The following is a 25,515-nucleotide window of genomic DNA, read 5'->3' on the forward strand; positions in this document are numbered from 1 at the left end:
AACAGCCATACCTTGTTCTGGGGTTTTGTTGGGACATCGTAATAATAATGAAGCCAAGTTTCGTCACCTGTAACGATGCTATTGACGTTACGGGAAGTCCCATTTTCAAACTCTTAGCATTTCTCGGCACCATTTCACTCGATGTGCCCTTTGTTCCTCTGAAAGTGAATGGGGTACCCAAAGGGAACAGACCTTTCTAACATGGAGATGGTTGTGTAGAACTGAATGAATAGCTGGTGCAGGGATGTTGAAGGTCTTCTACCTGCTGATATGTCAACTGCCTCTCTTGCTGCAACATTTTCCTCACAGCCTCAATGTTTTCCTCAGTCACTGATTCAGAAGGTCGCCCAGAACGAGGATCGTCTTCAACCCCAAAATTTCCCTTCTGGAACTATTTGTACCAGCAGAAAATTGTTGTCCGATGTGGACAGTCTTTTCCCAGCACAGGAGTCATTTCCTCCAGGCACTGGTCAACTGTTAAACCATGCGCAAAATTGCACGATATTCACCTTTAGATCACACTGACATTGTAACTGGCTTTCAATCCCACTGCTTGATAACAACTGGTGTGAAGGTGCGCCTTGCTGTCTTTTAGACCAGTTTCCACCTCTCTTTTCATCCCTCACGAAAACAGGGGTGTCCAGCCAACCGTTTTTGCATATTGCAAAACTTTCCTAGTGCCCTTTGTACACATGCCAACACCACAAGCACCTGCTGTCCTCTCCCGACACTGGGTTTCACTAATAATGCTTAGTACAACTGCATCCAGTGGAACCTTGATCCTCCATTTTTAAAGGGACCATGAAAAAAACTTACTACACAGGAAAACTTAAAATCAACAATTTGGCTAAACATCACAAAAATAAATTTTGTATTCCTATAATCTTATAAACATTCTTAACCAAATCAAACTACAGCCCCAATGGGCCTTCCGCCTACCAAGTGACCGCTGCTCGGTCCGAAGACCAGCAGATTATGAGGTGATGCAGGGTCAGTGTGACGAACCCTCTCGGCCGATATTCCTGGTTCTCTAGACCGTGGTCGCCATCTCACCATTAAATAACTCCTCAATAAAAGGTAATTATAGAATACGTGAACCTGGAGCCAGCCCTCATATCCAGGTAAAAATGCCTGACCAGACTGGGAATCAAACCCGGACCCTCCAGGTGACAGGCAGGCACATTAGACGCGACTTAAAAATTTAGAAACTTTACATTCAGTTTTAACGGGAAAACGTCACTTTCCCCTGAAAACTTCAGCAACGTTGATCAGCCAAACTCTTCCAAAAATCTAATAACTTCAACACCAAGTCAAGCAACAGTCGACCACAAGTAGTTTTTAATTTTCTAATCTAATAAAATAAAGCACATTAGATACAAAAGTGCCGAACATGATGGCAAAATCCCTTTTATTTTTATCTTCCATTATAATTTGGTCACCAGTATACTGTTTGTACTATTTACGTAAAACTTGTACCGCGTATGGTTTTGAATGAAAGTATCTATCATGAAGTTCTAAAATGCATTATATTAAATTCTGCCCATCACTAATTACAATCAAATCAGAGCAAGAAAAAACATTCTTAACACTTCCGAAATTATGGTTACTCGTGACCTTGAGTCAAATGGAAAGCAGTGTGCTGTACAAGTCTGTACGATTGCGATAAGATACAAAGTTTTAAATGTACCGTGCGCAAATAAAACGACTGCAGTTTTTATATCATTTTAACACAAAAATGTGAAAATCACAATGTTACATTAGGACCAAGGCAGTAATAGGCAATCCCAAAACCTCCCATGGCTTTATGTACAGTATGTAAGGTGCAACATCTGTTCTGGTCTTGATAACATAATCGTATACGATACTAAAATACTAAATTTGCGCAACTTAAGAAGGAACAGTTTTGATGCCTGCCTGAAAGCCAAGCGACTATACCGTGCCTGGAGGGAAGTATCTAAAACCTGTTCGGCAATACACTTGAAAAAAGTAAAAAATAAACATATAACCCTGGACATTATGTGGATTTGTCGAAATGCACTGTGTCTCCTTTCAATTGTTGTGGACAATCTCCTGTTTTATGATTTCCAAGGATTCTCTAAACAACAACACTAGAATGCGATGGTCCCTCATGCATCAGTACGGTGCAGTACTTCAAATTACCGCAATGACGGGATGTTAACACCAAGATCCGTAAGTATGGCGTAGCAGTCCCTTCGTGAGATACAGATTCTTGAAAAACGTGTGATTGAGGATGTAGCGTTGGTGGGGCTGTAATTTCTGGAAGGTTGATCAGAGAAATAGTTTCCTCGAGTAACGGACAAGGCAGGATTTTGACATGATTTAATTAGGATGCTTGCGGGACCACGTAATTCGAACAAACAATACGGGAAAACGTAGTCTCTGGGAACGTATAATGGAGGTTCTACTGCATTTCCCTTGTAAATAGGATGTAATTTACAATATTAACAAGAGGCAGGTATGGGAAAGTTGCACAAAAATGGGTCAAGCCAGTGAATTCCTGAACTTCGCAAGGTAAACTGCATGGATTGCAGCGTTGGGGAGCAAGCTGATAGCCACAGGAAAGTTCAATGTGAAGTATAGGGTTCAGTGCATCGAAAATATGACTTAGATGAGCCTCTTTGATAAAAGACCATTCCATATATGTCTCAGTCATGGCCATCCATCAATGCTTCACACTACAGCCTGCATGGTTGCTAGGTTAATACTATCACATTTTGTACTGCTAATTTCCGTAACTGAGAAGCAAACGGGCTTATGTCGTACTTTAATACATCGGGCATAAGCCCTTTTGCTTCTCAGGAATGGATTTTGTGATCCAAACCTTCAAATGACCCCTGGCTATAAGACATATTTATGTCAATAAGATTTTCCATGCAGTTTAACACAGAATTTTATACAATGTAAATGGCAAATTTTAATTAATCAAAAAATGGAACTTTCTATGCAACAGTAACGTTTTTTTCACACACTTCTTTTTCAGGCCCATGGAAAATGTATAAAAGAAGCTTTACTATCATAATCATCATTCCAATTCTCTTAGCATGCATAATTAACGCAAATTGGGAAAGACCTGTGAACAACTAATTTGATATATAATCACATAAGTCAACATCTGAAAATCTATTGGCGTTACTATTAAAGCACTTCCCTGAAGTAAGTGTGAAAACATATAGGATGACATCATATATGCAACCATAAAATTACGTAAAATGTAGAAATAAATTAATGCAAATAATTAGATGAAAGAGTATTATATTTAATTAGAATGTTATAGTACAAATCTTGGATAATTTAAATAAAGACTTACCTGGTCGACCAAGGACAACATAAAAGTCAAGTCCATAAATTCCAATACTGGGATCATACTTGATGCCCAAGTCAATGTGCTCCTGAATACCAAACCCAAAGTTGCCGGTATCGGAGAAATTATCTTTCCTCAACTCGTATTCACGGACCTAGGAAAAATAAATGAAAGCTTTTTTATTTCCCCACAATACAAATGAAAGGCAAATTAGTAATTTAGCACTTACAGAGGTACCCACAGAATTAATTACATAATCATATGGCACCACAGAAAAGGAAAGAAAATATGAAAGTTTACAAATAAAACTTTTACATTTTCTTTAGCCAGTTAACATCAGGAGCTGTAATAGATTTCATTAGGGCATCCAGGATAGGAATTCAGAGGGCAGATCGCCTTTCAGTCCGTAACCCCCAAAATGCTCAATTTTCATTCCCAAACCAGCAAGTAGATCTTCACGACATCAAAACAGGATTAATACGAAAACTTTAATATAATGGTTAGACAGTATCTGGTTACCTGCAATTCAAAGTAAAGAAAGGCAACTTATTCACCCTTCCTCCAAAGGAGCACAAAATTTTGAGAGCAACCTCCACACCCTGCCCCCGCCCAAAATAAATTCTGAGGGAAAAAAATTGGTATATACTGTATATTGATCATACCCCAGTTTTATCTTCATTAGGAGAGAATTTCCTAACAAAAAAAAAAAAACTTCTGTAAAAATATAAAAGCCCTCGGGGGCATTAGTCCAGTGACTTTGCTGCTAGGTTCCCACCCAGGAGACAGAGGTTAGAATCCTGGTTTATCCTAAGTCGAGATTTTCATCTTAAGTAGCGTCAGGAAGAACATCTAAAATCTCAAGATAAAACCAAAATGAACCCGGGTGGCTCCAGTAACCCAAGAAACAAGGTGAAGAAAGTTATGAAACCCTTCTAACAATGGAGATCGTTTATGATTTTAAATCCATGGAACATCTATGCTTATTATCCTTACAAGCATAAGACAAAGTTAAATAGCCCATTAACAGTAATATCGTGGCATAATTCACCACAATAATTGTATCACCTTAAAACCACCACTGTCATTTCTATGAGAAAGTGCCACTATTTTAACAATTTACTGGAGAGATTTCTCTTCGGGTAAACTAACAAGTCCAGCCTTACTTCCATCCTATGTATGAAAGATATAAGCATTTAAAAAAAAAATTCCTTGATGCCTCATCGACAGAGATAGGTCTTATGACAATGGGATAGGAAAGGCCTAGGAGTGGGAAGGAAATGGCCATGGCCCCAGCATTTGCCTACTGTAAAAATGGGGAACCACGGAAAACCATATTCAGGGTTGCCGACTGTGAGGTTCGATCCATTATCTCCCAGATGCAAGCGCACAGCTGCGTGCCCGTAACTGCACGGCAATGGGAGAGGAAAGGGCTAGGAGTGAGAAAGCAGCCATGGCCTAAAGGCAAAGGCCCAGCATATGTATGGTGTGAAAATGGGAAACTGAAAACCATCTTCAGGGATGACAACAGTGGGGGTTCAAACCCATTATTTAGAATGCAACTCACAGCTGCGTGATCCTAACTGCACGACCACCTCGCTCGGTATATAATATATGTACTCTACTTTTCATGCTTCACGCAAAGCATTCACAATGTGGTCAACAACCAGGTATTTGACTAGTATTTGAAGCATTTGTGGTTTGGGAAGGGGCATGATCATGAGATACTACCCTAGCATTTTACCGAAGTGGAGAACTGGGAAACACTTCTAGGACAGTCGAATCAGAGCATTTGATCCCATGCCCTCAAAGTTCACTCTCGGAAGGAAAATCTCTCATACTTTGCCCCTTGAAACAATAGCCACCCCCCCACCAAACACGCACTCATAGCAGTCAGGAATAAAAATTTATGTTAACTTCACGATATGAGCCATTTCCCACTTTTGTTCTGATATAACTGAAGGTTAAATGTGTCAGTAGTATAGCATGGAACTGGGATGTCCCAGAGAAATTCAAGAAAATTCTGTATTCAATGTATTACACACCTATTTTGACATATACGGCAGGCACGTGAACAAAAGATAAAATAATCCACGCAGCCAAGATGAAATTCCTTAGAGGAATAATTGGGGAGACACGGAGGAATAAAATCAGACACTTGGACTACCTAAACTGCAAGACAAGATTGAGACCAATAAACTGAAACAGTACAGACACAATGACAAAGGAAGAGGATAATGTTCCAAAGTGAGTATTTAAGGAGAAAATAATAGAAGGAAGACAACGGGAAGGCCACGATAAGAGAGTAAAGAGAAAAGAAGTGTAAGAAATATTGGAGAAAGGGAGTGGTGGAGAGATAGAAAACTGTGGAGATCCTTGATTGAAAACCCGACCCAAGACTGGGAACAATAGTACGCTCCTCATTAACACGTTTTCCCTCTTAGCATGTCGTAAGTTTGAATAAATCTGTATAAATCCCTCACTTATACATCATGATTTTTCGCCTTCACTGCATAATAGATGATATATTCCCCAGACCTGAAAATGTTCTTTGCCCTCCCTTGTGTACGGAATGTGATTTCCAACAGAGAGCAGTCGCCATGGGTCGGTCGGAGAAAGTTGCACGATAAGAGGAAATGACCTTGAATTCTCTATCTAAGAATATATTGCGCCTTCGAGCGGCAAACTGTTAGCTTAGGTAAAGTTGAGTTTTGCGTCATTGATTAGCAGCAAAGACTTTACACTAGAACAAGACAGGACAGTGCTAAGTTAAAGGACAGTAATGGATTCCACTGCGGCTAGGAGCGCTGAATTCAGTTTTCACGCCATTGTTTGTCAAAACTGTCCTGTTGACACACGACTTATGGCTGGGAGTAACCCGAAATTACGAGTCGTGGAAGTTTTGGAACGGAAGTGTAATTCTAGCAAATGGACAGCCGTTGGTGGATGGTCATGATCGAGAGACATATCTATGAACATTTGATTTTCTCAAAGGGAAAAATGGTTTATTGTTTGTTCTATGGAAAGTTCTTTGTTGTCAGCGAGATTGTTAGATAACCCAGTGCGCTTGTAGCCTATTTCGCATTCCAATCAGAAGTTAGAAATTTATTTATTCAAAATCATTCTTCCCAATTTCAGAAACGTTTGTTCACGCATGCGTTTTCTTGTTCTGTTTCTAGTTTGCTTATACGCATTTTCAATTTTGTCTCTGGTGACCACAATAGTGTTCAAAGTAGAAAGTGCTTGTCTTAAAACTCGCACCAACTCTTCACGCGTAAAATGTGAATTCCTATCTACTTCTTGAAGGATTTGAATATTTTCTTCGTTAGTGAGTGGTTTCACGACCCTTTTATTATCCATAGCTAGGCTATCATAAGACAGATACCGCATATACAGCGCTACTCATGATTACTCTATTAGTCTGTAAGTAGGCTGACAAATAATTGGTAGAGCAACCGACGCGAAATCGGGAGGTTGTGGGTTTGGATCCCACTGGTGTCTGGTTGGCCATTTTTGTTCTGAATTTAACATCTCTTCAACACGTACTAAATGTACGTAACACGACCTAATAGGTTGAAAGTCTTGTTTCGAATACAATGCGGTCGTGAAAATTCAATATTCATTGACAAATAATCGCTTCACTTCTTTTTTACCACTCAACACAATAAATTGAAGGTAAAGCTGTGTACAATATTCATACGAAATGCTAATCGACATATTTATTCTCCGGCGAGTCTGTCGAACCAACGCCGAGTATAACCTCACGAGAAATTCATAGTTTTCAATGGATATTCGATAGTACATTTTCCCGCTTAACAAGATTAACTATAAAATAAAGATTAATTCAAATTCTGCACAAATCTAAACAATGTCATTTGGAAACTGGCAGCCAATAAAACATTGATATCCAAGGTTAGGTTTTTCAATTAGTTGTTAACAAAACAAAACTACTTTAACACTGTATATATAGTTCATGTGTGCCTCTCACTTAGTAACACACCCAGTAACACGTGGGCATGAGTTGCATGAAGAGGAAATTCTATTGCACACTGTGACTAAGAAAAATGGCATCTGTCAACCAAATTTCTTGGTACCAAAAGTGTGCGCATTGTTCACTTAAGCATGCAAGCACCTGTACACTACTGGAGTAAAAAGTTGCTGGGGGGTGATTTTTGGAAACAATAGAAACAACTTACTTTGGAAGTCATTGGAACTATTTGGAATATAATGATGTAGGAATAACTGGACTTTGTTCAAACAATTAATACTGTATAATTCTGAATATCACCTGCTGCAGAATAAGACCACCACCCTGAATTTCTAATGACAAAATGCAAAAATATCACATATTTACTCCATTTTGCAAATGCGTCTCAAAATTGCTAACCTCAAACACTGTACAAGCGATAAAAACAGCACATACTCTAGAAATAATATTAGTCTGACGTAAAAAAAATGCCGCAAATAACATAAGAGCGACCACCAGGAGAATTATAAGTTATAAATTTCATTTTTGTTCAGTATTGCAAATGATACATTGTATTGAAAAGGTGGACCCTCTTATCAATTTATTCTTATAACACCAGGAGAACTGTTGTCAAGGTCTCCTTTCCACGTGCAATTGTCCTCACTACCGTCTACAGAACTCAAAATTCCATATTTCTTGAAACTGTTCTTAGCTAAGTCATTGTATATGCAAGCCCATGCAGTCTTCATTCAGTTGTATAGATGATCCACTTCAGGCCGTTTCACTCACTCGGTGACAAATCATTGGCAGACGCCATCCAGCTGACATAGAGCTGTTTCAAAGCAACTCAGTTCACACAAACAGCTGTAGATAGGCTTCTCATTGCTTTATCGTCTTTAACTCATCTACAGTACGACCGCAATGAACTGTCCAGCAAAAGCATGCTTTTATACAATGAAGCTTCCAGGGGATGTTGCCATACACATTTCATCCAGTCCTCAATTAACGCACTCCTTAACCAGCCGGATTCTCGCGTTTGGATGAAAATAAGAGAAGGCGGATTTCCTTTCGTAAGAGTTTCTCTTCTCAGAACCATGGCGGTACCTTTGAGAGCCCTTAATGTGAACCACAATCTTAACAGCATTTCGAAATACACAGGCGTCTGGAAATATTCTAGATTTGAGAAAGCAAACAAATTTGAAATAAATGTACGCCTTCAAATGCACAACCCATTTTTTCCAATAAAAGTTCCTTATCCACCCACAACTTGCAGTAAAAACCCTCCTTTCCATGTTCCTGTGCAAAATCTAATGAATTTAGGTAACATTTCAGTCAATACACCATAACCTAGTTTATGTCTTTCAGTCATTTCCATGAAGTCGTTGAATTTCAGAATCCTGTCATCTCACCCTCAGAAAGTTCTACGATCATTACTTCCTTCCACCAAACGCGAATACACAATCCATCAATATATTTTCTACTGGTGGCGCAACTTCATTGTTACATGAAAGACCTGTTGCTGCCTTGATGCACATTCGAAACAATGTAGGAGACCATGATGTGAAAGGTTTTAGTATGATCCGTGCCTGATTTTCAAAGAAATATCACATGTTGCTACACTAACTTGCAACTAAATAAATGTAATCTCGTTTAAAAGAAACTTTATTAAGAACTTCAACAAAATTTTAACCCTTCATTTTTGCATTAACCTCTGATTCTTATACAGTAAACAGAAGATTTTATTGTCCAGGAGGGTAGGATTTTTAAAAGACTTCCATCCTTCAGAACCTTTTCAATATTCCATTCTTTCATACTTGTGGATTGTTGAACTGAAACATATTACACACATTAGGATTACACGTTTTCCGCGTCAGTGACAATTGTCAGAAGGAGCGAGATATTACAAGTTTTATTTTTAAAATAGTTATACCACGTTTTAAGCTGGCAAGTTTTCAATTAGAATATCTTCACACTTTCAATAATACAGCGAGTTTCTCCCACTGATTAACCGGCAGGCACAGCCAGCTTATCTGCTTCCCGTTGACTCAGCACAGCGACAGCATGGGCATGCCTGCACTTCGCAGTTCAGGTCTGTTCTTAGAACGTGTACCAAGTGTTTATCTGTCGCCCCAACTGTACTCTAGTTATGAAGTGTTACTTCGGGGTATAAATCTCATAATGCCTCCACATGTGTACACAATAGAGGAAAGGATAATTATGTACGATAATTATCTGAAAACAGAGTATTGCAGGGAAGTTGTTAGGCGATTTGTAACAATTTCCAGGTGTATGCTCTCCACAGAGATCATGCGGAAACTCTCAAACAAATTGAGAGTAACTGGTTCTTTACTCGAGAAATGTTAAAAAAAGTACTTAACGAGGGAAAAGTGAATGAAATCGCAGAAATATTAGAACATGTGCCTACAGAATCCCAAAAAAGACCGACAGGAAGCCAGATTTTCGAAGAGCTCAACATAGCGGGCTACGAAAATGTTAACCATACAAGGTAACGAGTACATGAACTGCATTCATGTGATCATGATAAGTAGTCAAGTCTTTGTAATTGGATGCAGAGATGCCAACTATTATGATTCAATTGTAATAATTACGAACTACCCATCATAATTAAGCCTTTACGAATCACACACCACAAATTACGATTTTTTGTTGATTTTTAAATCTAAGTCTATGAAGCGTTCAAAAGGATACACAAGGCGGCGTGAATTCTCAGAATATTATCTTCGGATTTCTCAGAAATAATTTATACCCCTTTCCTGTCCCTAGTTTAAGAGTATTTCGAGTTTCCATGTGCCGAACGCAGTGTGTGCTTCCAGTACCGGAAATATAGGCACCTGTGAAGTGGTATATCTTGCGGAGTTGTTGTCCTTGTTCGTCACACGATCAGACTTCCATGCAAGTATGAGAGTTCTTTTGTCTTTGTTTTGGCAGTAAAGTGGCGACAAACTCCGTTTAATTGTGAATACTGTGTGCGTGACTGTTGAGGTATTTGTTGCGATTTTGGTTGCCAAATTTACATATATTGCTATTCTAGGATATATGCTAATCTTGTGTTACGAAATGCGAAAGGTTTGAAATAATGAAGCGATTTCTTGTGCAGGAAAATACGTGCGATTACGTTACCGTGACTAGTGACGCTAGTAATAAATATAGTTGACAAATTTAGGGAGGTATACTCGGAGGAATGGCCCTGTTTAATGCGTTCCTCAAAATCTCATTCACGTGTTCTGTAGTGTGTGTAGCCGCGATGGATGCGCATTAGGAAGATGCTACTTGCTTTACGTCGCACTGACACAGACAGGTCTTATGGCGACGATGGGACAGGGAAGGGCTAGGAGTGGGAAGGAAGCGGCCGTGGCCTTAATTAAGGTACAGCCCCAGCATTTGCTTGGTGTGAAAATGGGAAACCACAGAAAACCATTTTCAGGGCTGTCGACAGTGGGGCTCGAACCTACTATCTCCCGAATACTGGATACTGGCCGCGCTTAAGCGACTGCAGCTATCGAGCTCGGTATATTAGGAAGATGAACACGACTGAATTTCGTGCTAATATGAATTATGAACTGGTAAGTGCTCTGTTAGTGCAGAGGATGCGCATGATATGAAAAGAAAAAGCATGTCACCAGTGTACGTTTACCAAACAGTAACTACAAGCTTTAAATGATATGTAAGTTAGTAAGATCACGAAAAAAAAATTCTACCCCCCCCCCCGTGCCCTAACGGCTGCATTACGAATTACCTTTTTTGAAAGTTGGGATCTCTGGGGATGTTGCGAAACATTCATGATATAATTAATCCTCGCTTAATATTTTTCTCTGACGAAGCCGGGTTCCATTTACACGGATATGTTTTGAAGGGGAAAAAAAACCCATATTGGAGTAGAGAAAAACCCAACACATATACGAAATTCCTCGACATGACGAATGGATCGGAGTATGGTGCGCAGTGAATGGATACACAATTATAGGATCTTTTTTTTTTCATGGCACAATTAATGCACAAAAATACAAGGATAATATACTGAAACCACTTTTTGACAAACTAAGAAAGACTGTCGAAACCAATATTTTCAGCAAGACTGCCACCGCGCATGCAGCTAATATCTCATTACACTTAACTGAAGAAATTTTTGAAGGCCACGTTATCAGCACACACTTATGGCATCATAGTCCCCACATTTAACTGTGCGTATGAATCGGAGTTTCCTAAGACGATGCCAGAAATGTGTGGATGCGGAAGGATAACATTCCAAACATCTGTCATATGATATGAGCTTATTTTCTTAATTCTTAATTACTAATTTTCTTAAATTGTTATCTCAAGCCATCCATGGATAAGGTGAGCAAAGTGCTGTCCTTGATGCTATGCCAGGGAGCGGGGAGAGATGAGTCAACAGGAGGCAGATAAGCTAAACGCACCTGCCGGCCAAGTGATGACAGAAACACTCTATACAATAACCTGTAATTAAGCTACAGCAATTGATAAAACTACAGTTTGTTCTTCAGCTGAAGTTCCCCCAAAACAATCACTTCCAAGCGTAGCTAGCTGATAAAAGTCTTCACCAGCTCTTAAAATTTTTCCAACAATTTCAGGTTTTTAAGACAAGAGTCCCACTTCAACATTACAAATCCATGCTAAGCAAATTAAATGAACTATGCCCAGAGTGAAGAGGAATCATCTGACATGGAAGAAGATAGAATATTAAGCAAGAAAAAAATCAGTCTCCCGTAAGATTCCCTAGATAAATTTTTGCCAAGACAATTAAAACAATTGAGGGATAGAAAAAAAGCAGTGACAAACCTTCAGGCCACGTTCCAAGATTTCTTCAGCCTTTGCTCCTCGCACAGTGCAATGTACAGCAATTTTCTCATTACGGCGGATACCAAAGGAACGAACAGTATATCTGGCTTTGGAGAAAACAGGCTGCTGGCCTGTCAGCTGTTCCAGCACCTAATCAAAGACAACAATGTATTTTCTTTCAAACCAACTAAACATATTACTTTAGCATTTAAATTTGTAAACACTGAGCAAAATTAACCCATTTTACATTACACCAACAAGGGTAGAAAACTGAAAATTCACAACAGTTAGGTACCAAAAGACACTAAAAAATGTTCAACAGGCGCAATTACTAGAATGACTGTCCTGTTAGAATGTGATGCACTTACAAAAAGCGGAAATACAGAGTTCAGTTCCCTCTTTGACACATTCCACCAGGTTCAGGGACCTTGTTTCTTATCTGATTCACTGCACAAGGTGGTAAAACAAGTTTTTACAACCAATTGCAGCCCATAAATTAATCCAACTTACAATTTATCATAATTCATATCAGGTTTTTTTTTTTTACAGCAAAATTGTGTTGTAACAAGAATTAGGTTACTGAATGGAAGAACATCTGCACTCACCCTTACCTAGTTTATAATTTGATTCACATGACATGACATATGTACACAACTTTTACATTTACAAAATACAATTGCTTTACAGAGTATTCATTGTTGCTTTTTGATTGTGCAGTGTTCTTGTTAAGTTCGAAACAGTATGGTTTCAATTCACTCATTCTGTCAGTCTGTTTTAGAGCCTGGGAGATAATTACAGCCAATTCCAAGCAGCCTTGTTAGCCACTCGGAAGTAAAGAAAAAAATGTCATGTTGAAATGAACTAGCAGCAGGAACAGAGTAGGGAAAATAAAGTACCGTAATCAAACACATTACACCTACAACTCATTTCTTTTTACATTTGGCTATATGTTGCACTGACAGATAGGTTTTGTGGTGTTGAGATAGGAACGGGCTAGGAGTGGGAAGTGGCCGTAGCCTTAAGATACAGCCGCTGCATTTGTCAGGTGTGAAAATGGGAAAACACTAAGAAACATCTTCACGGCTCCCAACAGAGGGATTCAAATTCCTGTTTACAACCTGACTGCTGCGTACCCCTCACCGCATTGCCAAATCGTTCCTCCAACCTATGATGGTCATCTCCTCAGGTATTCCTTCAAGCCTCTCATATTCAATTGATTTAATAGTATCCATACATTCCAAAGTAGAAGCCACAACAGTTTCAAAATGGTTATTACTTGGACAAGGTACTGCCATGGCAACAATCTGTTCTCTCAGGTAAAAACTGCTACTTTGTTTAGATTTAAGTAAGTCAGAAGACTTGACTTTCCTGATTAAGAATAGAGATGTACTTTCCAATGCAGCTTTAACTTCACAGTCTTTAAGTACAATTTACTGAAGTCTGAAAATAGTCTGTTTGTAAAGGGTTTTGAAACTCTACATTTGGTTTAAAAGTTGGAATTTTTTTCTTGCTATTTTGACTTCCCAAGTTTTAAATAGTTAAATAGACTTCTGGTAAGTTCACCTGCATACTCCCCAGCGTCAGTGGGTAGGGTCTGACACATCCCACTCTGAAGAGTCTAGTGTCAGACCTAAGACGAAACGCTGGTAATAGAGCAAACGCCTGAAAAGCCATACATATTTTTGATCTGTTCTTAATCAGCCTAAACATTTGTTTGCACTCTCTAATACTATGTGATATGGTAAGAACAGACAGAATTAATCTAGAGATCTGGTCGCATTTATGGCCATCAGCTCCACAGATATTCAACTAGATAAGTTGTCTATCTGAAGAGCAACAAACTGGCTTAGGAGTTCATTCACAGAGTCACCTCTTGTCTCATTTTCTCTTTTACACAAAATTACAGGAAACTTCTCCAAAACGAAATTAACAGAACAAAAGTGCGCTTCTGCAATGGCATCAAGTTTAGCAAACCGTGAATGTTTTAGCACATTATTCTTAAAAGGGAACTTGTTAACCATGCAGTCACAGGCTGCACAAAAATAGTTTTGAATGACGAGAAATATATTTGTCTTCATATTGTAGTGCCTTAACCAAGTTTGAGGTCTGCATGCCAATTACCAATTCAACATCCTTCCAATTCTGGACTGGGTGGTACTGGACATCAAGCAATGCAGACCGTTTAACTATACTTGGCTTGACAAACTTAGTGAACATCTGTTTCAATAGATCCATCATTAATTCAAATAGTACATGGATATGTGAGAAGCACTCTGAAGGACTGTATTGATCTCATCAAAAGATGGGATAGCCGCATGTAAAAAAGCACAAAATGCCTTGTTTATGTCAAGAGGGAAGAAACCGTTTTTCTTCATGAGATGTAGTGGGATTCACGTTTCTGAGAACAGGTGAGTCACATTTGGAACATCCCATTCTTTTAGCAGAAGGAAGAGGAGGAGGGAGGATCACAAACTCTCTGCATATGTTTGTCATCAAGATCTATAGTGTCCTGCATTGGGAATACCAAGAAAAAAAAATAAAAATATTTGGAGCACTTCATCCTTAAAAAAATTAAAGTCGATCCCACTGATATAATAATCTATCTCAACACATAACTATTACACGACAGCTTTTGCACGTTTTGCCCTGTTGAATCTAATTCCAATGCTGGTTCCGATAAAAGTACATGTAATACTTTCTCGAGCAGCATCATGAAAAGTAATGTGCTGCTACAGGTGGAAATTACGAGAACTACTTAGAGGCATCTTCATCAACAGCTGACCGTAAGAACTGGAATATGTATGGTGTTTACATGCATATATTCGATCTTTTTACCGTGGCCCTCTATCAGTGAATTTCTTTCATCTTTTTGTCTGAAGCCATTATTAGAATCCAAGACCACATTCCCCGTGTTGACCCGGTCATGTTTGCAAAGTAAAAAGACGTTGTGATGCATCACAATGGCGTGAAGAGTAGAACCTTGTGTCCCTATACATTCTCTATCCCTAGTTATTTTTTAAAATTTATGTGTTTGACACAGTATGATGATACCATGTATGTTTATTCAGCTAATTTCTTATCCCCCCCGCCCCCTTTGCAATTAATCTAGCTGGGTATAATATAAAAGCAGAACCCAATAAATAAATTAAGAATAAGAATCCTTTTAGAGTGTTGTCTTCAGGCGATTATTTTTAATGTCAATGTTAAGGCAGAACCGAAAGAGATACTTAGGACGTAAAGACATTATTATTTTTATTATTATTGGCCACATGAATAGATACTGTGATACAGAGGTTTCCTTCACGACCTCATTAAATGCATTCATTCCACCACCATCCCGTCCCTCTAGATCCTCTCTCATTTCTTCATACTATTTTTATCATTATGTCTTTTACTGCTGTAATTTGGCTAGGCTGATGATGGTCCACAGTGGACCGAAACTAGTACCTTTTAACGTCATTGTAATGTTTTTGTAAAAACATCAAATGATTTTTTAGTATTGAGAAGGTGGAATATTAAAATTTTGTATTTACTTTTTTTATCAGGAAAAAAAGTTCCTCTACTCTCGTTCCCTGTGCTTGAGATGCGAGGTACAGACCACTCACAGGGTTAATCAGTACATGACATGTTCTTGAGCAAACTGTGTAAATAACAGCTGAAATATGCTTACATTTCATGGAAACAAATATTTGCATTTATGAAATAAAAACATTTCTTACCAAGGCTTTCCTTAGAAAACATGGTTATGTTTAACATTAAATAAAATTGAAATTCAAAATCATCTCCCTAGCACTATTAACCTATGCTAACATGATATATTAGAAATAGATCGCAAATATTTTTCAAAAAACGGCATTGTTGAATGTAACCTTTAACATTAATCACATCACCACTGCTAATACATAAATTACTACGTCGCCTTTATCGTGAACTGGCAGATATCTAGTGAACTAATGTTTCTTCCTTAACACATTTGCAGTTATTGCTCAGTTACTATTTCCTGCGAACTGCTTTTCATGCAAATTTAATACCTGACCACTTTCTGCCAGTCTGAATAATTTGGCCAATTGTTGTTGAATAAAACTATGAAATCCTAATTATTCAGCCGACCATAGCAGAACAGGGTGAGACGACAGCGGATATGTACGCGGTGAAACTTGTTAACTTACAATGTTCACTTGCAGCACATTTCTTCCATTAGTGCACAAGCCCATGGGATACAACTTGGAATCTGCATCAATGCTTTTATCTGTGCATCTTGTGCACACGTTTCAACTTTGTTTCTTTCCCATGCGCACTTTAAGACATTCTTTTCTTTTGGCATTCTTCTTCAAGTAATAGCAAATATCAACAAAAAAAATCTTAATTCCAACTGGTAAAGTTGCAGCAGCTTTTTCAGCAGCTAAGTTAATTAGATGGCAACTGCAACCAATACCAAAAATATCCTGATGAGCTTGTTTCAAAACTGCTAGAACCCCATTTTTCTGTCCAATCATAACATGAGATTGTCTGAACAGAATACCAAATAGTTCTTAATTAGCAATTTATTTAATTCCAACTGCAACAACAGCAACTTGCATATGTTGCACCCTGTCGAATCCCCTTCCAATGCCGGTACCAATAAAACTACCTATACTACGTTCTCGAGCGGCATCATAAAAAGTAATAAATAATTAATGTTATTTGCTTTACGTCCCACTAACTACTCTTACGGTTTTCGGAGATGCCGACGTGCCAGAATTTAGTCCTGCAGGAGTTCTTTTACGTGCCAGTAAATCAACCGACATGAGGCTGACGTATTTGAGACCCTTCAAATACCACCGGACTGGGCCAGAATCAAACCTGCCAAGTTGGGGTCAGAAGGCCAGCGCCTTAACCGTCTGAGCCACTCAGCCCGGCATCATAAAAAGTAACCAGCATGGGATACAACTTGGAATCGGTATCAATGCTTCCACCTGTCGACAAACAAAAGGGTCTATTCCGTTTAGGACAAGTTTTTGTGCGACCACAACCATACTTCTGCGATTTCTGACGTAGGAAAAATCTTTCTGAACAAAGTCCTGCATGATCAGCTGCACTCAATGGAATTTTGTGTTCCACTAAAAAAGAATAAACACACTGTCTCAATTACATCGTACAAATCACCTCCAGCGTTGGCAAAAAGACTATTTTCAGATTTTCTTCCACAAATTCCTTTTTTTCTTTTAGAATTTACGTCACACTGACAAGATAGGTCTTACAGCGACGATGGGACAGGAAAGGATTAGAGTGTGGGAAGGAAGCAGCCGTGGCCTTAAGGTACAGCCCCAGCATCTGCCTGGTGTGAAAATGGGAAACCATTTCAAATTACCAAGAAGTTTAACAGACTTTAGATGATTAGTCAGGTTATTTTTGCCCCCATGTGCTATGATAAAATCACAAGAGCACACTGTACAAAATGCAAATTTGTCACGTTTTCTAGATTTCTGTATGCATGGGAACTCAAAGAACAGGTTTCCCTAAACACCTGATGATAATTTTTTTTTTCTTCAGAATTACTCAAGATTACTGATAACACTATCATAGTATAAAATAAGCAACGTAAGCAACAAACAATTCACATTTTACAGTAACAACATGACCTTTGCTTTGTAATTTACAGTTAAGAACGAAAAAACTTTATATGAGACAGTAAAGGTTATAGAACGAATCAACGCAAAGAACAAGCGCAGTTATCAAAGAGCCTGTCTCCAACACAAATCAATATTGATGGAATAGGATACAGCATATATCGCATATTCCCAGTCGAAGACTAACGATCGGATGAATATAAATCAGTGATGCATCGAATATTCACTGGTCACACAGCATATACCAGCAGCCTGCAGAAGCTTGTTCTTGTGCGAACTTTATTGTTCATCAATAAAAAAACCCTGTCTTTCTGTAAAGAACGTAAAACTTCGCAAGTATGGTACTGGTTATCCAAGAACATATACTACGAGGATCTGAAATATGGACAGAGCGAAAAGTACAGAGACGTGCCAACTTCCAAAACTTGAAAATGGGGAGATTTTTGCGCCGCACATTCCAGCGTTATGACATTATTGATGGCGCAACTGAAGAATATTTAACACATTATACAACTCAATTATGTAAGTTCTCTTATTACCGTATTTACTTGCGTAGTAGACCCCCTTCCCCCACTTTTACAGCAAAAAACAAACAAGAAAAGGAAGGTCCAATATGTGATAACCTCACAATTTATGCAATGAAGATGACTTCTAAGCTATAAATATAAATTGTACATGTAAACATTCTACACTTCTTTGCCTGCCGCATTTTCCCCACATCTGTGAGGTCGCGGGTGCGAACTGTGTCGCGCATGTGGATCTGGCCCTGTTTTACGGCCGGATGCCATTCCTGACGCCAACCCTATATGGAGGGATGTAATCACTACTGTGTTTCTGTGGTTGCTGGTAGTGCGGTATGTTGTCTGAATGAGGAGAGTGTTGGGATGAACATATACACCCAGTCCCTGGGCCAGAATCAGAAGCGATTAAAATCCCTGACCCAGCCGGGAATCAAACCCGGTACTCTCTGAACCAAAGGCCAGTACTCTGACCATTCAGCCGAGTCGGACATGTAAACATTCTACACTGTTCTTCAACAAACCTATGAGTGTATTTAAGTTATACTGGCTATTTTAGTTGGCAGGCAGTATTTCTAAATGTAAAAAGTCAAATCGTGAACAAGACTTTTAGGCCTATATATGAAGTAAATATAATCCGTTTTAATTATTCATATTCCGTCACTCATTTCATCTCAATTTATCTGACGAGGCCGATGTCAGGAAGGGCAAATGGTTGTAAACTCGCGACGAAGATTCGTCTCACTTCATACTCAACCCCGTAGAGAACAAGGATAAGGATATCATTATGCAATACTGATACAAAATAATTCAATGGCCAGCCATTTGTCTCAGCCAATTGAGTAGTAGGCCTACCACACAGTAAACCTGATCACTGCTTTCATTTTACAGTAGAACCTCGATAATTCGAAATCTGTTAATTCAAAATCTCGCCTAATTCGAAGCAGCTCTCGTTCCCGGAAACATGAGGCACGGTTTTGCATGTTATTTAAATCGTTTAATTCTAAATATGCATAATTTGTAATTCGAAAAACAATGTCAGTCCCATTACCGAAATTCAGACTTTTAATTTGAAACTGCCTTTACATTTTGAAAAAAATAGTATTTTACGGAGTAATTTAAACTCAAAATTTCTCCGCGTCATGAAAGAACATGTCTTCTGGAACAAGAAGGGGTAACTTTGCGCACTTTCACCTACTTCGGCGTGTCTACAGTGTGCTTCATATCTGCTATGTTCGAGAGGAATCATAATTATTTTGTATTCGGAGAATTTAGGAACGGCATAATTCACAATATCACGTAGCAGGCAGTGTGCGGAGAGGTAGAATCCGCGAACTCTGGCGCTGCAGACAGTTGGCGAAAAAGCGTGGCTTATAGCCTATAATCAATTCGTACGCACCAATATTGTCAATGCCGATGAAACTACATTGTTCGTTTGTTTTATTTTTTAAAATGCTGAGGCCAAATGGACTTAGGCCCGGTTTCATCAACACATGTTAAATATATACTAACAAGTACAGTAGGGCCCACGAGAGTTGAAGTCTGACGTTTAGCGCCACCGGCGAGAAACAGTTGACTAACACTGCTCGAAAATGGCCTGTTGCAATGGTAACGATAACAGAGTTGCAACATTTTAGGACGCTATCACCACGTGGGTTGGCTTGCTCTCAGTCGTTTTTGTCATTCATATTCTGACTGATTTCTTTTCTCGAAGTATCGTCTTCCTATTGTGTTTATTATACTGTAGTTTATTCCTGAATTGTACAGCTACCGTTAACAACGGAGTAAAATAATAAAAAACTATCAATGTGGGTAGTGTTGTTCTATTCTGTGGTTAACATGTGCATTTGTTGAGGTTATTATCAGAAACTGATGATTTTATTAGTGATTATGAAATCTTTTATATATATCGATAATGTCGTGTTCTGTCTCAAATGCTGGAATTATTAACACGAGCTTAGGAACCGGTCAAGGGTAAATTAATTGCATTAGGCATAGGCCTACAAGTTTTATTGAACACTCAGCCTGTCTGAAAGGGTGGTAGGCCGCAAATGGAGGTAACTATGACAACGCAGCGTACTTCGTAGTTACAGCTTTCGCCGCTCACCTGTCAGACTTCAACTCTCGTGGGCCCTACTTTAGTTAGTTAATACGGAGTTAAAATTCTAACATCTTGCTAGGTTTCTTGCGTTTCATCAAACTTTTCTTGTGAAATGTTAACTAATCAACTGTTAACTCTCCCAATATTGCGAACTGGTGCGAATCAAGGAGGCAGTGGTACGAACGTGCTGTTTTACAGCGCGTTCCGATGCGCTTTTGTTTGCGTACAGCTGTAAAATATGGCGCGAGAAGTGACAGGGAATCGTAGTTCTAATTTTTCCTCCTTCGAAAGAGAGTTGTTAATTGAATTAGTTAGTAAATGTATATAAGTTGAGTGCAAGCGCGCGGATGGCTCGACAATAAAACAAAAGGACGAGGCGTGGGAGAAAGTCTGCGATGGTTTCAATGGGGTTAACAGATACTTTTTTAGCGGGTATCCACTGTCACCTAAAAAAATTACTTCGTTAACTGTCCAACTTCAAACTGTGCTCCGATATGGGAGTTATTAAATATTGTATTGTCGTGTGCAGAACCAGACCACCTAGCAAGTATATCCCTGATTTGGAGGTTAGGCTCATTAATCACCTGAACATTAACAGAGAAATATCCCTTCCGATTACGATATATTTCGGCCCTATTGCCTCCAGGTGATTGGATTCTTACATGTGTGTAATCTATCGCACCTAGAACAAACACTAGGAAAACGGCTTATTTCATAGAAGTCGCGGATAATTTGCTGACGCTCTTCTACTGAAGGGAATGTAATGTTATATGCCTCCTCCTCAAGGATGCTATTGCTGCGACACTCGTCAAACAACTCTACTAACAGTGGCTTTAGAAATTCCAGCATTGTCTCTGACCGTTATGTGAAAATAACCAGTAGCAAAAAACGTAATATTATCAGTACCTGCAACATTGGAGAAAGAAGTTAAGTTTCTCTTCGCAGGATATTCTAACCTCACTCGAATTTCGTCAACAACCTTAGCAACGACTATTTTCAATAAACTGTATCTATGAAGAAATTCCGCATCCGCCAAATTTTCAAAAGTCATTACGTCACTGAACTCTTCTTCGATCAGGATTGTTTTGTAAAAGATCTAAATAGAGCAATTCCGCATCGAAAGCGAGATTCACAGCAGCCATTTTGGAACAGGTTGCTAAATGCTAATGTTAGCCATTTAACATTGGAAATGGCTGATGTTAACTTTAATACGCAGGTTAACATTTGTTAATGTTAACAGTTGTTGATGAAACACGAATTTTTTTAAATCGTATGTTAAAATGATATAACACCTTGTTAAGTACTAACATGTGTTGATGAAACTGGGCCTAATGGTTTTAAAGGAGAGAATTGCCAGCAGGCAAATGTACTTTGTTGCTATGCAGTGCACAGTGCACACGGAAGCGAGAGACTTCCTTCCCCTGTCATAGGAAAGTTCTAAAAGCCACGATGTTGAAGGGCATCGGGCACTTTCCATGCTAGTACAAGGCATCTAAAAATGCAGACAGTACAGTAGGCCTAATCCAAAAAATAAAGCATTTGCACAGGGTAGCCAGCATAATTTTTCCTCGTCTGAATCGTGTTTTCTTCCTTTCGATATGTGAGGTTATGTTTGTCATTGTTTTATACAAGAGCATTTATCTGAATAATGTAAATGCACCTTGTTGGATAAATTTCTGAAATAGTGTTTGCCATGGCATTTGAAAAGTTTAAACTGAGAATCAAGGTGATTGCATACATTAATGGGTCTTAGAAATGCCATGGCGGGAAATCGTACAAGTATAGTCACTGTACTCTTGTTGTAATGTGGATGGAAGCGAGAGACCTTCTCGCCTAGTCATAGGAAAGTTTGATAAGCCGCAATGTTTTAAGGACATCGGGTACATTTTGTGCAAGCACAAGGCATCAAAAATGCATACAGTACAGTAATAAAATTAATAAAGCACTTGCACAGGGGAGCCAGTAGAGATTTCTCCTCGTCTTTCAATCATGTTTCCTTCCTTTTGATTTGACTGCGTGAGGTTATGTTTGCCGGCGAGTTATCCAAGTGCATTATTTGATTACTGTAAATGCACCTTGTTGTATACATTTGGAAATAGTTTTTTCCATATTTGGGAGCTTTAAACTGTGAATCAAGGTTAACTGCACGCAGTGACGGGTCTTAGAATATATTGTTAGGCCGCAAAGGGTTGGCATTTCCGAAGTACGTGTTGGCGGTTAATTCGAAATCACGTAATTCGAAGTCCGATTTTTGCGTCCCAACGACTTCGAATTAACGAGGTTTTACAGTAATTGTCTTGCACTGCTAGCTTTCCTGCTACCAGCATTTCATCATTCCAAATGACATCTTCACAGCCATGCCAAGGTGTTGGCCATGCACTGTAATTGAGAGCATTCAAGGTCTCATCTATTTTAACCTTTTTGAAAGTTTTGTTCCCGACTATAGAGTCCAAACTGTGTTCCGTATTGAACTGAAATCAACGATAAGATAACTATTAGGTTCAACCTTTTCAATACTAATTAGGTACGTGTTTATGTTACAAATACCTTTTATTCAACTTGGAGACCGGTTTCAACATAAATCAAATTTCTGTAAAATATTTTCACCGCATTGTCAATACTTATACATTTTATTTTATTACCGTACATGTACATGTTTCGAGAGCCACCGCTCTCTTCTTCAGCGGTGCCAAACATTAATTGATCCTTGGACTATGGTACCATGGTATAATAAAACAAGTATATATGAATTTTGAAAATTGTTACAACAATTTCTCTTAGTTTCACCTTTCCTATTTACTATGTCATGTGTTGCAGATTTTTCTGGAAATTTCCCAACTAATGTAACCTATTAAATGAATCTCTATATGTTAATTTATGTCCTTATTTACATCTGAAAGAATAATTATTTCTTCTTGTCTAAATTGGGTCCGGTACACAAGCCGGCTATCTCCAGATCGGGTCTCAGAAATTTTTTAACCTAAAGGGCGAATTCTACTATGTCCAAAAAAGGAACTTAGATGCGAAAATTAAGAGTTTTTGCAATTTGTACGTAATTATTAAATGCCAATATGTGCCAAGCGCTACGGCTCTCTTGCCAGGGTAGCCATGTTGATGACGTCATAGTCCACCCCGTCAACCTCTGGAAGATTGAAATAATAACATTAAGTTATTTATTAGACCACCTAATCAATACAAAATCGTCTTGGATGATTTACATAAATTAGCTATAGCTAACAAATTAGCTATAGCTAACAAATTTATGTAAATCATCCAAGACGATTTTGTATTGATTAGGTGGTCTAATAAATAACTTAATGTTATTATTTCAATCTAATATCATCAATACGGACCAAAAATGATATTTATTACATGTAAAACCTCTGGAAGGTCGGCCATGATGAAACTATGACGTCACGAGGCAACATCTGACATTTAAATGTACATACAAACAAAACTAAGCATCCCATGGGTTACAGCAGAAAATGAGCACAGCAAATCACAGAATGCACACCTGTGATAGAAAGGTACTGGGTAAAACTGTACATTCCGCATCCGAACGTTTATAACAGTATAAGGAAGGGAACACAATGCAAATAGCCGGCGTAAACACAACGCAAACAGCCGGCATACCTATGATATACATTCACCTTAGTGACAAACTTCACCTTCCGCAGCCCACCCGGTATATAACATACGGACGTGAAACGAATATACATTGTACGTGGAATTCCTTGTAGAGCAGGAATGTAGGCCTAGGGCCGCCCCGCCGCTTCGAAACAGTATAAGGAAGGGAACACCATGCAAATAGCCTGCATAAACGCCATGCAACCTGCCGGCATACCTATGATATACATTTACTTCCACACAAAACTTTACCTTCCGCAGCCCAAGGGGCATAACATTATATGGACGTGAAACGAATGTACATTGTACGTGGGATTCCCTTTCGAGGAGAGATGTAGGCCTAGGGCCGCTCCGCGGCTTCGACCCCGCTACAGTACATGGCACATGCACACAGTACCAATAGGAAGTAGTGTGTTCTAACGGTACTCACCGATTAATACAGACGGTCCTTTTGGTATCCATTGCAGGTACGGCCGGCCATCGTCTACGAAGCCAGCTAGCATACGTTAATATAACAGCACTCCCGAGGTTCGTTCCATCGCATGTTTCGACACAATAACACACCTACAACACACAAACCACCGCGAAATGTACGAATCAGTCGTTCCGGGGTTAAGTACACGATATCGCACAATGTGTATATACGAGCCATTACGGAAATAAATATCCGAAACGTGCATTGACAGTACCGGCACAGGTTTCACGACCACGTGGTAATGGCGACTGGAGCTCCCGCGAATCACCGCCCCTCCACCTTCGATCTACATATCGTCAGAGACGTACCAACCTCAGGAACCTAACCACTTGGCGATAGAGGACATGCCGTGACGTATGGAACGGCTGCCTGTTTCAACAGCATTGAAGCAGAATGCACGACGTTCACATAATATAATAAGCAGCGTACTCACCTTCTACTCCTAACAGCACTACTTACCTGTTGATTGGCGACGAACGGACATCATATGATTATTGTTTCCCAAATAGTTTTAGGCCCACATCTCACCTCTACAAGGACTTCCAAGTAGGATTTGCATTATTTCCACTTCCTTATACTGTTATATACGTTGGGCTAGGGAATGTATAGTTTTACTTAAAGTAAATGTATATAATAGGTATGCATTCCCGAATAGTTGTACCTAAACTATTCACACGTTGTATACGCCATGATTATGCATTTTCTGCCATATTCCTCCATGTGCCATGGATATGTACATATTTCCATGCACCCACACACATCAAGACAGCTGGTGTTACGCCCCCTTCGTTACGCGTGGAGGGGTTGGCGGCCCTGTGTGCCGTCACAGCTCCCGTCGCCATTACCAGGTGTACCATAATTATGACGTCACGATCATTTTTCTTGTCCACGGTGAAATGCTAAATAATTAAATTGGCGGCGCATGCGCAGTAGCAAAAATTCGGACTTAGTTTTCGGATATTAATTCCCTGTCTCTCTCTTACACCCTGTGACGTCAGGTATGACGTCATCACCCTTCCGTCACCAAGTAAACATGGTCGCCATGTGCTCTACCAGTCCTATATAGTGTCTTCAGTGTTGG

General features: G+C 39.1%; 1 protein-coding gene across 2 annotated transcripts in view; it reads right to left on the bottom strand.

The window, feature by feature from the left end:
* The window catches only part of RpL11 (ribosomal protein L11), a 56,887-nt gene that overhangs the window by 24,437 nt on the left and 6,935 nt on the right, over positions 1-25,515 (bottom strand). For both annotated transcript variants that reach the window (XM_067136483.2, XM_067136482.2), the window contains exons 3-4: positions 12,105-12,254; positions 3,329-3,476 (exon numbers count right to left, since the gene is read on the bottom strand). In XM_067136483.2, coding sequence (XP_066992584.1) covers positions 3,329-3,476; positions 12,105-12,254 — 298 coding nt within the window. The remainder of the gene's footprint in view (positions 1-3,328; positions 3,477-12,104; positions 12,255-25,515) is intronic.

This window comes from Anabrus simplex, chromosome 1 (genome assembly GCF_040414725.1).
Source record: "Anabrus simplex isolate iqAnaSimp1 chromosome 1, ASM4041472v1, whole genome shotgun sequence".
Taxonomy (NCBI): domain Eukaryota; kingdom Metazoa; phylum Arthropoda; class Insecta; order Orthoptera; family Tettigoniidae; genus Anabrus; species Anabrus simplex.